This window comes from Megascapheus bottae, chromosome 24 (genome assembly GCF_031878675.1).
Source record: "Megascapheus bottae isolate mThoBot1 chromosome 24, mThoBot2.hap1, whole genome shotgun sequence".
Taxonomy (NCBI): Eukaryota; Metazoa; Chordata; class Mammalia; order Rodentia; family Geomyidae; genus Megascapheus; species Megascapheus bottae.
Genome location: NC_143532.1, coordinates 25,626,522 through 25,642,354, shown reverse-complemented (window position 1 = coordinate 25,642,354; position 15,833 = coordinate 25,626,522). Strand labels below are relative to the sequence as shown.

Genomic DNA, 15,833 nt, shown 5'->3' with positions numbered 1-15,833 from the left:
CCCACAATGGACCAAAATAAAAGCACTTGAAGCTGGGGTGTGGTGGCTCATGCCTCTTAGCTACTTAGAAGGCTGAGATCTCAGGATCCTGGTTTGAAGCCAACCCAGGCTGGAAAAAGTCTGGGAAACTCTAGTCCCCAATAACTTACCAAAAAGCTGGAAGTGGCATTGTGGCTCAAGTGGTAGGGCATTAGCTTTAATCAAAAAAGCTCAAGGACAGCATCTTGGCATGAAGTTCAAGCCTTAGAATAGCATCAAAAAAAAACCCCACCCCAAAACACACACAATAAAACCCCGAACTTTTGAAAATATCGTGCATTGTTATTTATTATGTATCATGGTCCCTCACTATGCTGTGATAAAGGTCATTAGATCTTATTCCTCCTGTGTCCCTCTGGCTTACAAAAGATGCCCAGCAGACGTAGGGACCACCTCTGCAAGCCAGCATTCTCCTTAGTACCTGGACAAATCCAGAAGATCTCTTTCAGCCTGGCCCACAGACTTATTTAAATTTCTAAATTGGTTTAGTTGACATGTAATTGCACATATTTATTTTTAAATGTGATTTTGGAGGTTTGGGGGGAGGTTATTTTTTGTGCAGGTACTGGGACTTGAACTCTCACTTTTGCTTGACTTTTTCACTCAAATGGGTGCTCTACCACTTGAGCCACACTTTTAGTTTTAGCATTTCCCCCCTCCTAGTTAACTAAAGATACAAGTCTTACAGATTTTTCTGCATAGGCTGGCTTGAAACTATAGCACTCAAATCTCAGTCTTCTGGGTAGCTAGGATTCCAGGCCTACACGATCAAAGCCTGATTCAACAATGTGATGCTTTGATGCATTCATGTATTACATACAAATGAGTTAGGATAATGATTAGGGCAGGCATATCACCCTGCCCTCCCCTCCCAGTCCTTGAAAATCTCCCTTCCACTGACCACATCTGGGAGCTTAATTTCTGTGTTGAAAACCAGACCACATAGTATTTATGAAAAGAATTTGTAAAGAGCAGATTACATGGCATTTATGAAGAGCCAATCACATGGTATTCGTCTTTCTGTTGTTTAACCTCTTGCTGCTGCCACTGTGCTGTGCAACCTCTCTTTCCACTCCTTAGTCTCCTTGCCTACACACTGAAAGCAATACCCACTTTTGCAGGAAGTAGGGTGGTTGTGGCTCTACAGCCAGCAGGGGTTGGGACCCCAGTGAGAACTTGAGGCCTTGATTTTCCCAGTTGTAACATAAAGATATCCCCAGGTGTGCCTCAGGATAAGTCTACTACTTAATACAACACTGGAAGGAAGTGGGCTGGGGTTGGGCAGGTATGTGGCCAGCTTGACCATATAACAGCTAGGTGGCCAATGGCCAGGAAGACTGTGGGTGCTCCAGGCATGGGCTCCAAAACTATAAAATAGGATTTCAAGGTCAATGATGAGAAGAAACAATTGTAGCAGTTAGAATAACTACCTAATCCTCCGAGTCCAAAACTCAGATGTCTTCAGGGCACGAGCAGGTCACATAGATGGGTGTAGTGGTGGCTCATCCCCTAGGGGAACAGAAGCTACTGAGACTCAGGCATGCCCCATCATTGTTTGATTTAAACAGATCACAACTCTGAAATCTTCCTATGTGAAAGGTTTTCAGTTATAAAATTCTATAGATGCAAAAAGAAAAAGAAAGACAACCCTACCAGTCAGCCTGATCTCACTGGTACCAGATTTCAACCATTAATCAGGTCCTCCTTACTTTTGGGATGAAATGGGCCCAAGGTCAGACTCAATGTCAAACAGCCATGTGGCCCCATGCCAGATCCCTGGCTTCCCATCTGCTTAGACCCCACAATTCCCTGCAGCCATTTCCCTTGGAGTCCACCAGCCCCAAGACTGCACTCCCTTGACAAGCCAGCCAGCCATGTCCTTGAGGCTCTGTAGAGCAAAGAAAGGACATTTCTAGGGAACATGTAAACCACAGAACATTCCACAGTACATGCCCTGGAACCCACTTAACACATTTGCTTGGAACATCCTACAAAATTTGAGCAGATGTGGGCCTCAGAGTCACAGCCTCTTGCATTGCTGCCTGTCTGAGGTGAGAATTTGGAACAGCCACTAGAAGTCCATTTTTGCTATTCACATATTAGTGTGTGTGTGTGTGTGTGTGTGTGTGTGTGTGTGTGTGTACTGAAGTGGGGTCTGCGCATTTTCCCTTAGCTTTCTCATTCCAGGCTGGTCTCTACCACCTAAGCCATAGTTCCACTTACAGCTTTTAGGTATTTAATTAGAAATAATACTCTTCCAGACTTTCCTTCCCGGCTGACTTCAAATCTCAATCTGCATATCCCAGCCTCCCTAATAGCTAGGATTACAGGTGAGCCACCAGCGCTTGGTAAGAGCACATCTCTTTAGCAACCCTTGTGTGTTTCACTGATACTGAATATTAATAAGCCAGAAAATGGAATAAAATAAACACAGGCAGTCAGTCAGCTCTGCAAGGCTATACAGCATCAAGGTGGAAAACCCCAATGGCTTTCACTCTCATAGCCTGAGCCCGGTCAGAAGAAAAATTGAGTCACACAGAAAGAAGTAGCTTGTTCGAGTCCCTGGGGATCCCGTTCTGCCCCCAGCCCATGGAGTTCCAGGAGAGAGAAGTCTGAACTGAAGGACTCATATAGGTGTCACCATTCAAGGGTCCACAAGTCCCCAATGTGGAGCTCATTCTCTGATGACTCCTCTACAGCGTCAAGGTGGATGACTGCATACTTTCCATGCAAGTGGCCCACTTTTCACAAGACAGAATTGGACCCAACAAGCCAGGCTGTCAGTATCTTACATGCTAATTGGGCTCCTGTGTCAATCTAGTCAGGGATTAGGGCGTGTAGGGTTAAAACCAAATTGCTAATTGGCTTAGAACAATCAGGACCCACCCCTCAAATTAGAGTGGCATTTACTCGCCCAAACTGCCAGGGAGATATCACATAACTCATTAGGCTTGATGAGCATTTCTCCAGAATGAAGCCACAGAATCTCTGTATCCTCCTCCTCAGTGCCTGGCATCATACCTGACACCAAGCAGAAACCCAGTCCAAACTCCTACTGTCCCTTGGCATTTCCTTAGGGCCTAAAAGGGGTGATGTTTGGTTTCCTCAAAATGACAACAGCTGCTGTCCACTGACAGAGCAAATGCCTACTGTTTGCAAGAGCAGTGCTCTGATAGCCCAGTTCCCAGCCAAGCCTGACAGGGCCCCAGGGGGCATCTGGAGAGTGGGGTAAAGCTTCCAGAAGTTTGGAGCTGCTGTCTTCCTTGCTAGGTTGGGGAAGAGAAGCCCTGGATGAAGACATCTGAGATGAGCCTCCTGCAAGAATAGTATTCATTCTCAGCACAGCTCTCTGTGCTGTGCCTGCCTCTCACACAGGAACGGGCCTCACTCATCACACTGCCTCAGAAGACAGCCCCAAGAGGGAGGAGAAAAATCTCAGGTTTCCATTTTGTTTGGTTTGGTTGTGAACCAAGAAACATGCCACTCTAGTGTGGGGCTGAAATGTCACCTAAGGGTAAGGCTCGAACAAAGCTATGCAGAATACAAGTGTTATGGTGGAGACATAGAGAGGCTGATGGCCGGAAGAAAAGCAGAGGTGGCAGGTAAAAGCCAGAGGGGCGGGGATGAGCAGCCCAAGCCTTGACTCCCACCTGTTCCATTTCTGCTTCTGAGATCACCAGAAACGCTAACTTTCTAGTGAATGCCCTTAGAGGAAGCTCTCAGCCTGGGCCACTGAACACCGACTCTTCCATTGCCTCTTTCCCAGCCACCAGGCAAAAGCCTGTCAGCCTTGTCCAAGTATCACTCCTACCTGAGCTGGTCTGAGTAGATTTCTGTTCTCAGAACAGCACGGAAAATGCCACGGTGAGTCCTAGGGATGCCAGTGCCATGATGGGTCCAGTGGACTCAGGTACTCTGCCACCTACTTGTATTATCTTTAGACAATCCAGTCACGTGGATCTGCTTGCTGTTTACTATTGCAAAATAGTTGTCCAGCATCCTCGGTGCCAGGCAGGCCCCGGGTTTGACATTCAGACCTTCAAAGGCCCCAGGACCATAATACAAAAATAACTGTTTGAAGCATAAGATAGATGCTAATACACCAATGTGTATTATGTATTCAGTAGAAAAGAAACACTTAACAGATTTGTCAAATTAAAACCTCTTAGTACAACTGCTTAAATAAGGAAGGAAGGAAGGAAGGAAGGAAGGAAGGAAGGAAGGAAGGAAGGAAGGAAGGAAGGGACAGTCTTAGTGTTTACATTTTCTTGGGGGGGAATAAGTCTTAAAAGAATAAGAGAGCTTGAAATTATCACTGGTGGCTCATAATCCTAGCTATTTAGGAAGTTAAGCTCTGGAAGATCATGGTTGGAAGGGAAAATATCTCAGAGACACCATCTCAGACAACTCTTTTTACTAGCAAAATACCATGTCGGAGACATGGCTCAAGTGGTAGATCACCAGCCATTGGTAGAAAAGGCTGAGCAATAGCATGAGGTTGTGATTTTAAACACAGTACCTAGTATTAACACACACACACACACACACACACACACACACACACACACACACACACACACCGCTCCTTAGGCTCTATGTCCCTTCTGTCATAGGTATCTCTGGGCTGTTACAGGTAGAAGAGATAGTGGAATAGTGATACTCACTAGACACTGGGTTGAAAATAAACTGTATGACTTGTGGAGGAGGGTTAGAAGGGAAACGCTAGGAGGAAAGAGGTGACACTGTTCATAAAGAAATGTACTCATTACCTGACTTATATAACTGCAACCCCTCTGTACACCACCTTTACAATAACAATAATGTTAAAAAAAATAAGTAAAGAAAAAAAGAAAAGAGATCATGCCAAATTTCAACCCCTGCCTTGAGAGAATCAGATGTCAGGGGTGATTGGTTTGCTGTGTAAGAGTAAATTCTATTCCCACATCATCTGTGCATGCAAGTAAAAGAATGGGCCATCAATGAAGGAGAAAAAGGGAAAGAAAGAAAAATGCAACTCCTTTATTTTCTGGGATAGAAGCACCAGCAATTTTACCAGGATATGAGGAGATAAACTTTCCACCAGAGTATCTCCCAAATGCAACTGCATGAAGGAAATCTAGGGAGTGAGGATTATGTTCTAGGTTCTAGTGGAGATTGTACCACTCCCTAAAGGACATCTGAGGGGTTCTGTTTCAGTTGTAGCCAAGTGTGCAAACACTTTGCAGACACTGGCGTCATACATCTGTCATCCTAACTACCCAGGAGGCTCTGACTTGAGCATCAAAGTTTAAAGGTAGCCTGTGCAGGAGGACTGTGGGACTCTTATCTCCAATTAACCAGCAAAAAGATTATGAACTGAATTTTCTGAGCCCAAATACAACCTCCTTCAAATCATTTCTCCCAAATATTTGTTTCAGCAACCAAACCTAACCGAAGACACCACTAAGAAGTTCAACAAACCTACAGTGGGATGAATATTCACATCTACACCTAGACACATCACAGGCAAAGACAAAGCAGAAGTCAGTGAGGGGAAGGACTTAAAGCCAGGCATGGGGACCAACAGTGGTGAGCAGCTGACTTCCTGCACTCAAAGGTGGAAGGCAGGTGATAGGGCAGCGGCTCTTGCAGCTAGGTATCTCTAGCCAAGGCTCTGCCCCAGCAAGGAATACCTGCCAGACTCTTCCAAAGACGAGGCTACTGGGCATGATTCCTGCACACTGGGAGAAGGGTCAGTACTGCCCTCGGCCATCTCTTTGTAGGATGCTGATCTCATGCTGGCTTCCCAAAGGCCTCACCTTTTAATCCTATCAATATAGGAATTTGAATTTGTGGTGGGAGACATTCAGGTGACAGTAGCCCTAGTGAGTCTGCATAGGATCAAAGCCGTCCTTGATCCTGGCTCATCAGATTTAGATCTGACTAGGCTTCCTCCTGCCTTATATCCTAAATACCAAGCCCTGCACACAGGAGGTGCCCGGTCATTATCCACTTAAGAGAATAAATGGACCGAGAGGAAAGAGCTCACTGAAAAAGATTCGTTCTGTTTACAATACATGTGATGCCAATCTAAGAGTTTAGATTATACCCCAGGGTCCATGAAGATTTTTTTGAGGAAAGGAAATGACTTTGTCTCCATCCCGTTTGGTACCATTTTCTCTGTTTTTCGTCTTGTACAATGGAAGTGGAGTTCGCAGGCCATAAAGGAAGTCAGCACAGGAGTCAAAACGAGGGCGGGTGGCCAGTGGGACAAAGTAGAAGGCAAGCTAATGTTCTGCCTCCTTTTGTCCCTAAGGGTCACCTGCCAAGCCCAACAGTGACCTCACAATCGCTCCCCAAGACAATATTCCAGCAGCTCACCCGACTCTACCTTTTAGGGTCTCCTCACAAGGCTGTGTGCTACCTTCACAACATCAAGACAAGATGCAGGGAGCAAGACCGCAGGAGAAAGTTCCGAGGCTTAGCCGAGACTTCACGTCCCAGGCCCCAGTGGACATCAAGAGTATGATGCCCACGGAGAGGAAGTCCATGTGGAGGACACCGGAGGAGAGGCGGATGTCTGACCTCACCCGGGTGCTGGAGTGGATGGAGCGGAGGTGGGGGAAGAAGAAGCGAGCCACGCAGGTGGGTGTGGTACTGGGAAGAAGAGTTGTTGAAGGCTTCCGTCCCATCCATTGGGACAGGGGAGAGAGACGGAGATGTTGACATCCCAAAGCCACAGGCACTGGGATGAGCTAGTGGAAGCGTACTGCTAGATGTTAGAGGAAGAACAGTCCATAGGGCAGGCCTCTTAAGTGTACCGATTTGTATTCACCAAAACTAGGCTCCACTCCTCCTGCCAAGACTGGCGTGTACAGGAGGCTCAATTATAGGCCTGGCTCCCAGGGCCATGAGAAAGGCAAGACTCTACTACAAATGTGGCAGGAGGCCGGGAGATTTACCTCTTAAGGGGGCAGAGTTTCCAAATGTAGCTGTAAATGCTCTAAGATGTAAAAGCAGTCCTGGGTTCAAGACCAGCAGGAAACTGTCTATGTGGGGAATGTCAGTTTCCTTCTGTGTTCTGAGCCAGGCACAGGTGACTCACACCCATAATCCTAGCTACTCAGGAGGCTGACGTCTGAGGATTCGAAGCCAACCCAAGCAGCAGCAAAGTCCATGGGACACTTATCTCCAATTAACCAGCAAAATCACTGGAAGTGGAGCTGTGGTTCAAATGGTCTAGACTTCGAGGCTTGACAGGAAAAAAAAAAAACTAAAGGACATTCTCAGGCCCTGAATCCAAGCCTCACTAACAATAGACAGAAAGAGAGCAAGGAGAGGAGAGGAGGGGAGAGGAGAGGGGAGGAGGGGGGGAGAGGCGGGGAAAGAGGGGAAAGGGGGGAGAGGGGGGAGAGGGGGAGGGGGAGAGAGGGGAGAGAGAGGAGAGAGGGGAGAGAGAGGAGAGGGAGGAGGGAGGAAGGAGAGGGGGAAGGAGAGGGAGGAGGAGAGGAGAGGGAGGAGGGAAGGAAAGGAAAGGAGAGGAAAGGAGAGAAGGGGAGGGGAGGGGAGGAGAGAGGAGGGGAGGGGAGGAGAGGAGAGGGGAGGGGAGGGGAGGAGAGAGGAGAGAGAGGAGAGAGAGGAGAGAGGAGAGAGGAGAGAGAGGAGAGGAGAGAAGAGAGAGAGAGAGAAGAGACAGAGAGGAGACAAGAGAGAGAGTGGAGAGAAGAGAGAGGAGAGAGAGAGGAGAGGAGAAGGGAGGAGAGGGGAGGAGAGGAGAGGGGAGGGGAGGAGAGGAGAGGGGAGGGGAGGGGAGGAGAGAGAGGAGAGGAGAGAGAGGAAAGGAGAGGAGAGGAGAGGGGAGGAGAGAGGAGAGGAGAGGAGAAGAGAGAGGAGAGGAGAGGAGAGGAGAAGAGAGAGGAGAGGAGAGGAGGAGAGGAGAGGGAAGAGGAGGAGGAGGAGGAGGAGGAAGAGGAGGAGGAGGAGAAGAAAGAGAAAAAGGAGGGAGGGGAGGAGGGGGGAAGGAAAGTACAAAAGGACATTGTCTTCTTGGAGTCTTTGTGCAGACAGGACAGGATCCTCCCCACTGTCCCCTGCCACGTCCCTCCTCCTCATGCTCTGGGTTGAAGGGCACCCATTCTACTACCATTGTTCTCCCCAGACTCCTGCCAGCCGGGCTCCCCCTGTCTACCTGCCTCAGAGGCCTTTCTTACCTGGCTTTCCCTCTGTAGGAACTTTAGCGACCAACTTTGCCCTCGTTTCCCAGAGCTTTCCATCTCAGGGCCACCTTCGGTCCAGAAATGAGTTGGGTCCTTGGAGACTGAACACTGGGTCAGGATGCCACTAGCAGTGCCACAGCCAGCCTAGAGCAGACTGAGTGCCATGTTCCTAATGGCGGTGCTGAAGCTGTGGCTAACGTTCACAGCGTTTCTGGTGCACAACATTGTGCGTGGCTCATCTTCTCAACAGCCCTCAGCCACCATCTTAGAGCAGAAACGGACATGAAAGAGAGGCATTTCCTTTGAGGAAGTTGTCCCTAATGAAAGACAGAGGTTTCCAAGTCAATCCTCAAGTTCCTGAGCTTTCCTAGAGCAGTCCTCAATTTTCTCTGTTCTCCAAAGTTGAGCATCCTTGCCTTTCAGCAAAGTGCTGACTCTGCTCCCCAGCTTCCTTCTCTCCAATACCCGGGAAGACCCCGACTGCCAATGCCATGAAGCCACCTGTGAACAGCCCTCTCCCTCCATGATGCCAGAGAGTTACAACAGCCCTGCACCCTCAACCCCAGCCCATCTGAGCGTTGCGTTCATTAGAACTCACGTCGCTGTCACAGACAAAAATGACAACCATTTTAATGCCTAACATGTTTTTAAGGCTTGGCCTCTTTGGTGGCATTCACTGCAAAACTCTGTGAACCTAGAGAGAGCAAACTTACACTGACAGGGCTCCTTGGACATCCTCCACTTTCTTCTAGCATTGGGTCTTGCTCCCACCCAGACCACACAGAGAAAACTAGCATCCTCAGTCTCAACTACAGACATTTCTGAGTCAGGGACAGTGACAGTGCCAACAACTGCACCCATAGGATGGGGAGGGAGTGGGAGAACATTGGTAGATCCTCCAGGGATAAAGAGGACCACAGGAGGTAGCCCACCCTGGAGGAAATGGCCTTGTCTTCCCCACCCGCTGGTCCTGACCCAAGACAATCACCCTCCCTCACTAAGCCAAGCAAAATCCTGTGGTTAAGCCACAGCTCCCATTCCAAGAAGGCTGAAAGCCAGCTCCTTCTCACTCACCCTGCTGGCTCATGGGAACTCCCCTTCCATCTGTATGGTGACCACTCCCACCCACCCCCCACACACACCATTCATAGCCACTACCCCACTTCTTGAGATGGAGAAACTCAGCCCCTAAAAGAACAGCCATTTTCCCCTGGGTAATGCAGTAGATCCAGCTTCCATCCCGCAGTGTCACAGCCTAGCCACTGTGTTTGTAACCACACATGGCAGGGCTCCAGGGACAGCCAGCTGAGTTCACTTTTCTCATGATAAATCGGCATCTGCTCTGCTCCACTGAGAGACTGGGTGTGGTGCTTCCTGGAAGACATCACTTCATGTACCTTGCTGGACTTCCACCTACAGAACACTGGAGATTCCTAGCAAGCTTTCCTTCTGCCCCTGGAATGGCAGCTGGTAGGCAGGCCCAAGCCACCAACAAGGAGCCCAACTCAGACAATGCTGCTCAGGTGACAGTGCTCACGTGATGGGGACCTCTGTGTGGAAATAGGATGGCTCAAAGTTTTATGAAGAGCAGAAAGGAGTGGGAAACAGGATGCTGGCTCAAGATGATAGGAAGAGAGGAGAGACATGAGTAGACTTGACTGGAGCTGGGCAGGGAGTCACAGAAGGCCTTTTGGAAAAGACTAAAATTCCTGCCAGGTCTTTCATGGAGAAAGGGTTAGGAGGCTCCCAATGGGTACTAAAGGAATGAGAGACAAAGCCACACCTGCCATCTCGAAGGGCGTTGTGCAACACTGAACATAGACCACCAGGGTTGGATACCATGATGTGTTTAGAGGACAAGGGACAGAGAGTGGATGAGAGCTGTGGAGGGAGCCACAGGAAGGGATACAACATTCACAGCAGCCTTCCACACGGCACGCGGGGAAGTCCTGGAAAGGCAACGCAAAGCCTTTCCCTATCTTTTCAGAAGCAAAAGGCCAATGAGGAACTCTTTAATCCAGACAAGGAAGAAAAGAAAAGCAAAGCCAACTGGAAGGTGCGTGGAGAGACCCAAAAGGTGTCGTTCCGGGGACAGGTAATGCTCTCCCATTGTGCTGTCTTCCACCTCCTTTCCTGCCCAGAATCTGGCTACAATTCCTACTGGAAGCTATGAAACTCACCACTTGCCCACAACAGCAGCCAAAAGAAAAGCCCCTGTCCCCTCCCCACTCCTGTCCCGCCTCATCTAACAAATCATTTCACTCCAAATGCCATCGCTCCTTCCTCCACTCTTCTCCCCAACACAGCTCAAGAAAGACAGGAGCACCAATAGCTAGGGAGCCACAGAATCCCCAAGTCATGTGGACAAAGGGAAAGCTGAAGACCCTATTACTAGCAAAGGTTGTGGGGTCCCAGGGTTCCTAGCAGCGTCCCTCTGAGACAAGTCAAAATAAAAAGGGGAATATTACTAAACTGGCATCAAGAGCGCTCTCTCCCCCTCACACCACTCTAAGGGTCCAGGGTAGGCCTCCCCCCCCACCCACCACCACTTTTGCCCATATTTTCAGCAAACTCCTAAAATGGCTGTTTGGGTAAGGAGTCAACCTCTGTAACTGGGTACCCTCTCCTATTCCCTTCAAGGACCCAAAGCAAACCAAGAGAAGAGTGTCCACGTTCTCCAAGGTGTTTGGCACAGACCAGCTGGGCAAGCAATTGAATACAACCTTGGGCAAGGATGGTCAGAGGAAGTCTGGTAAGGGAATAGGCTTGGCCCCAGGACATCCTAACTGTTCTCGCTAGGACACTGGGAAGATTCAATTCTGGCTCATCATGAATCAAAGCTGGAGAATCCTGGACATGTCTCTCCACCTCTGGGGTCCAGGTTCCTCTTGTATAAAACAGGACAACACACCTTGTGCTATGGTTTAGCTGCAAAGCAAGTAGACCACCTTAGCTCATTGCTGAAAGTGCTTCAAAACATGGCTGGCCATCTATGATCAAAAGGAGACCTAGCCCTGGCCCAGCCCTTTGGCTTCTCTAAACCAAGGGATGTGGGCAGAGAGGAATCAGGAAAGAATTCCAACTGCCCCATTAGGCAAACAGTCCATAGGGGAAGTGGGGAGAGCCTCGGGGCAGGGACTAACAGTTCTATGCCAGAGTGCCTTGATTGTGCCCAACAAAAGAAAATCTGTTTTCTTTTTGTTGTTTTTCTTTTTGTTTCAGTTTGCCAAAGATATTGTGAGCAAACTACAGTTACTTTCTGTCAGATTGCCAATGTGACTGATCATAAATACAGGACCCTGGACTGATCCCAGAACAGTACTTTAGAGGAGAAATTCATCAAATTCCAAAATGCTCTGTGAGGGGCCATGGGGAACTTATTGCTTATGAGACAAGAGCCATGGTTACACAAGATGTTACCAGGCAGAAAAAGTGATACCCTCTTTGGTCTCATTGTAAATGTTCAATAACCCCACATCTATGCCAAAATAAAAAAGTGTATTTTAAAAGTAACGCCAAATTAGCCTAAGCCTTAGGTGAAACTTGACACATTAGCCAAGTTTTCTGTGACTCCCATGTTGTCTTGTTCCAGCTTCCTGGTCCTCTTTGTAGCCCTCAAGAATTTCCTTGGATCTTCCTTCCACTGAGAGTGGATTTCATCTGCTTCTTTCAGACAGGCTAAAAGAGCCTTGATTCCCTCCCCACCCCCACCCCAAACAAGCTTTTAGATGGAAGCAGTATCATAGGAGCCATGTACATGTAGTTATGTAGCCAGCAAGTTAGAGATCGGCTGTGAGTTTTCCCTCTACCACCCCCAGTACTGGGTCTGGAACCCAGGACCTAGTTCACTTGCAAGCTTTTACCCAAGGCTACTCTACCACTTGAGCTATGCCTTCTGGCTTTTGGCTGATTGACTAGAGATAATGATTTGTTGGACTTTTCTACCCAGGCTGACTTTGAACTGCAGTCCTCAGATGTCAGCCTCCTGAGTAGCTAGAGTTATAGGTTGGAGCCAGCAGCACCAGGTATCTCTTTTTCTTCGTGGTGTCTTGCCTACTGCCCCATATTGATCCTGGCTATGTTTTTCCACAAGATTAGACACAAGCCCAGGAACCCAGGGCACAAAACTTAAGGAAGTGCTACAGCATCAACTAAAGAATGAGAATCTTCTCAAGTTCCCCAGCACCCACCCCTTTTCTCCCCTCTTTCCAGTCCTGATCAGCTATCCTTCTTCCTCTGCCCTCTCTTCTCATTCCCTGTCTCCTCTGCATTTGTCACCCCCATGGATTCCACTTGTAATCAGAAAGATCTTTGTTCTATTTGTCTTATTCCCAAAGTAGTATATAGAGATATTCTTCTCAACAAAATCATTTCCTTCAGAAAGAATCTCATACTAGCTGACTAAATAATTATTTTAATCTTATCACCCACGGATGCAGCAGGCGGGCTGATTTGACAAATTCCCCCTTATGAGGGAGAGTGGAAGTCTTTTCTCTCCTCATGTAATACAACCAGTAGCCACTGGAGGACAGTAAATGGCTCTATCCAAGAGCAACAGCAGGTGTTCAGAAGGACCACCTGGGATAGGGAGGTAGAATCTAGGATTCAGGGCTGAGCCTGGACACACCAAAGGGGGTTTCCTGTGCACAGTGGTAAAAGCCTACATTATACATGCATGAACTGGCTGAGTAAATAAGTCCAAGACAAAGTAGCCCTTAAGAAATACATAGAATAACTTGCATGCCCATTCTCAATGTTAGTTGGAAATTGTCACGGGCCCAAGACACTCAGCATGCTTCCATGAGCTCTTCATCTCAGAACATGGCACGTTCAGACACAATGGTTCTTCACTAACCACTCTCATCTACATGAGCAGTTATCATGAGCAGTGCTAGGTCAGATTACTTTCATCTAATTCTCTTCCTTTCCATGTTCACTACTGGTATCTGAGTTTAAGCTTTGATCTCTTCTTTTATGAAAGCCACTGCCAGATTTCAAACTTCATGGCTGCCACATTTACCTTTCAAACTTAAATTTGAGCCTGTGCCTGGTACCTAAACCTCTAACTCTAGTTACTCAGGATCACGGTTCAAAGACAGCCCAGCAATGAAAGTCCATGAGACTCATCTCCACAACCACCAGAAAACTGGAAGTAGAGTTGTGGTTCAAAGTGGTAGTCGGATAGCCTTGAGCAAAAGAGCTCAGGAACAGTGCCCAGGCTCTGAGTTCAAGCCCCATGACCAAAAACCAAGCAACAACAACCAACAAGCAAAACTTAAATTTGTGTCTTTAGACTGAAAGTGAGTTTCTTTATAACACCATCAAAGAAAACTAATAAAGTTCTAGTAGACACTAAGAAATTAAGACCTACAACTGGATTGGAAACTCACAATAATTCTCTTAGAATAAACTACAAAACCATTCTCTATGAACTGATTAAAAAGAAAAACTAAAGTCTACTCAAATCAGGAAAATCATACTTAAGCAACAAAGAATTAGAGCCACTTGGTAAAAAAAAAAAACAAAACAACAACAAAAAAACAACCAGGACCAGGAACAGGAGATGTGTGTCTTGAGGCCAGTAAAGGAAAAAAGTTTGTAAAACCTTAACTCAAAATAAGCTATACATGGTGGTTCACACCTATAACCCCAGGTCCCTCCCAGAGATAAGATTATACTCCAAGGCCAACCTGGGCAAAGTTCTATCAAGGAGCTATCTGAAAAACAAAAACAAAAGGATTGTGGGCATCATTCAGGTGGTAGAGCACTCACAAGGTAAAGGAATGTCTTGATTTCCATCTTCAGTACAAAAAGAAAAAAGAAGAAGTCCAAGAGATAAAGAATGAAGTGTCTTCTGTGAAACATAAACATTCAGTAAAGCATGTTAACAGGCAAGATGCTCAAATAAAAGAATCACTGAATGGGGCCGGGAGTTTGGCCTAGAGGTTAAAGTGCTTGCCTAGCATGCATGAAGACACGGGTTCGATTCCTTGGCACCACATACATAGAAAAAAGCCGGAAGTGGTGCTGAGGCTCAAGTGGTAGAGCTCTAGCCTTGAGAAAATCCAAGGAGAGTGCTCAGGCCCTGAGCTCAAGCCCAGGACTGGCAAAAAAAAAAAAGAATCACTGAATTCAAAGACACCACTGAAGTCTGGCACAGTGGCTCTCATCTGTAACTCTATCTACTTGGAAGGCAGCGATTGAGATTATTGAAGTTTGAGGACTGCCCAGGCAATAAGAAAAAATTGAGATATTCCCCCATTTCAATAAATAGTTGATTGTAGAGGCATGCTCCTGTCATCCTGACTATGGCATAAATGGGGCAATCACAGTCCAGGGAATCTTGGCAAAAGAAAAACACTATCTCAAAAATAGCCAGAGCCAAAAGGATAGGGGCATGGGTCAAATGTAGCTCAAGTGGTAGAGTGGTTGCCTGGCAAGTGTAGAGATTTAAGTTCAAACCCCAGTAGAGAGAAAGAGAGAGAGAGAGAGAGAGAGAGAGAGAGAGAGAGAGAGAGAGAGAGAGAGAGAGAGAGGCGGGAGACAGAGGCAAAAAAGAAGTTCCTCGCCTGAAATGAAAGGATACTACCAACATTAAAAAACAAAAAGGCATAAAACATGTAGAAAGTAAAAATATAATCAAATCCCAAACACTGTACTATAATAGTGGCCTATAAATCATTCCCCCTTTTTGGTAGAGCCAAAGTGAGAGGTAGCCTTGAGCAGAAGAGCTCAGGGACAGCACCCAGGCCCAGAGTTCCAACCCCATGATCAATTTTTTTAAAAAAGCAAATATAAATAAAAAACAAATATTTAAAACTACAGGAAAAAACAAACTACAATGAGTAACATAAAACTTGCTTTCCACCTTTTGGTAACTGTCATATAATAGTAGTATATTAAATTGCATATATGTATCAAACTATTGACTTCTCCTCCAGCTGATGATGTTGCTGTTACACTTTCCATGTTTTTATCCCATGTATCCATCCACTAACACATTGTTATAATGGTGGTTACTCATAATTCTAAAATGTAGGTAGAGTGCTATAATTCAATACATGTATATAATGTCTAATTATCCAATCAAGACAATTAGAATTCCTCTTTTTACAAACTCTAAATCTTTGTTTTCTTATTTGAAGTCTCATAGATTATTGTAGAATATGGCTAGTAGTCTGCTAGATAACACCAGATCTAGTTCTTACCACGTACTATCCAATCTCTCTCCCCCTTCTCTCCCTCTCCCTCCCACAGAACCTGCCTCCCCCCTCTCTCTCTGAATACTGAGGCTTGAACTCATGACTTTATATTCTCACTGGCTTTGTTATTGCTCAGGACTGGTGCTTTACACATTAGCTTCACTTCCACCAGCTTTGTGCTAATTAGAAATAAGAATATCACAAACTTTTCTTCTTTGGCTGGCATTAAACTATTGTCCTCAGATCTCAGCCTCCAGAATAGCTACAATTACATGTGTGAGCTTCCTGCTCCTAACAGAGCCATTCTTTTAACTAGGACAATTTCCATTGTCTACCTCAATCATGTAAAGCATAAATACATTAAAATCAAATTCTTGTAGTACAGGTAGCAGTTGAT

At 46.6% G+C, this 15,833-nt stretch overlaps 1 protein-coding gene across 1 annotated transcript in view; it reads left to right on the top strand.

The window, feature by feature from the left end:
• Window positions 1-15,833, top strand: part of C24H16orf78 (chromosome 24 C16orf78 homolog) — a 105,195-nt gene that overhangs the window by 75,448 nt on the left and 13,914 nt on the right. The window contains exons 3-5 of the mRNA XM_090357673.1: window positions 6,417-6,663; window positions 10,222-10,329; window positions 10,875-10,986. Of these exons, the coding sequence (XP_090213799.1) occupies window positions 6,417-6,663; window positions 10,222-10,329; window positions 10,875-10,986 (467 nt within the window). The remainder of the gene's footprint in view (window positions 1-6,416; window positions 6,664-10,221; window positions 10,330-10,874; window positions 10,987-15,833) is intronic.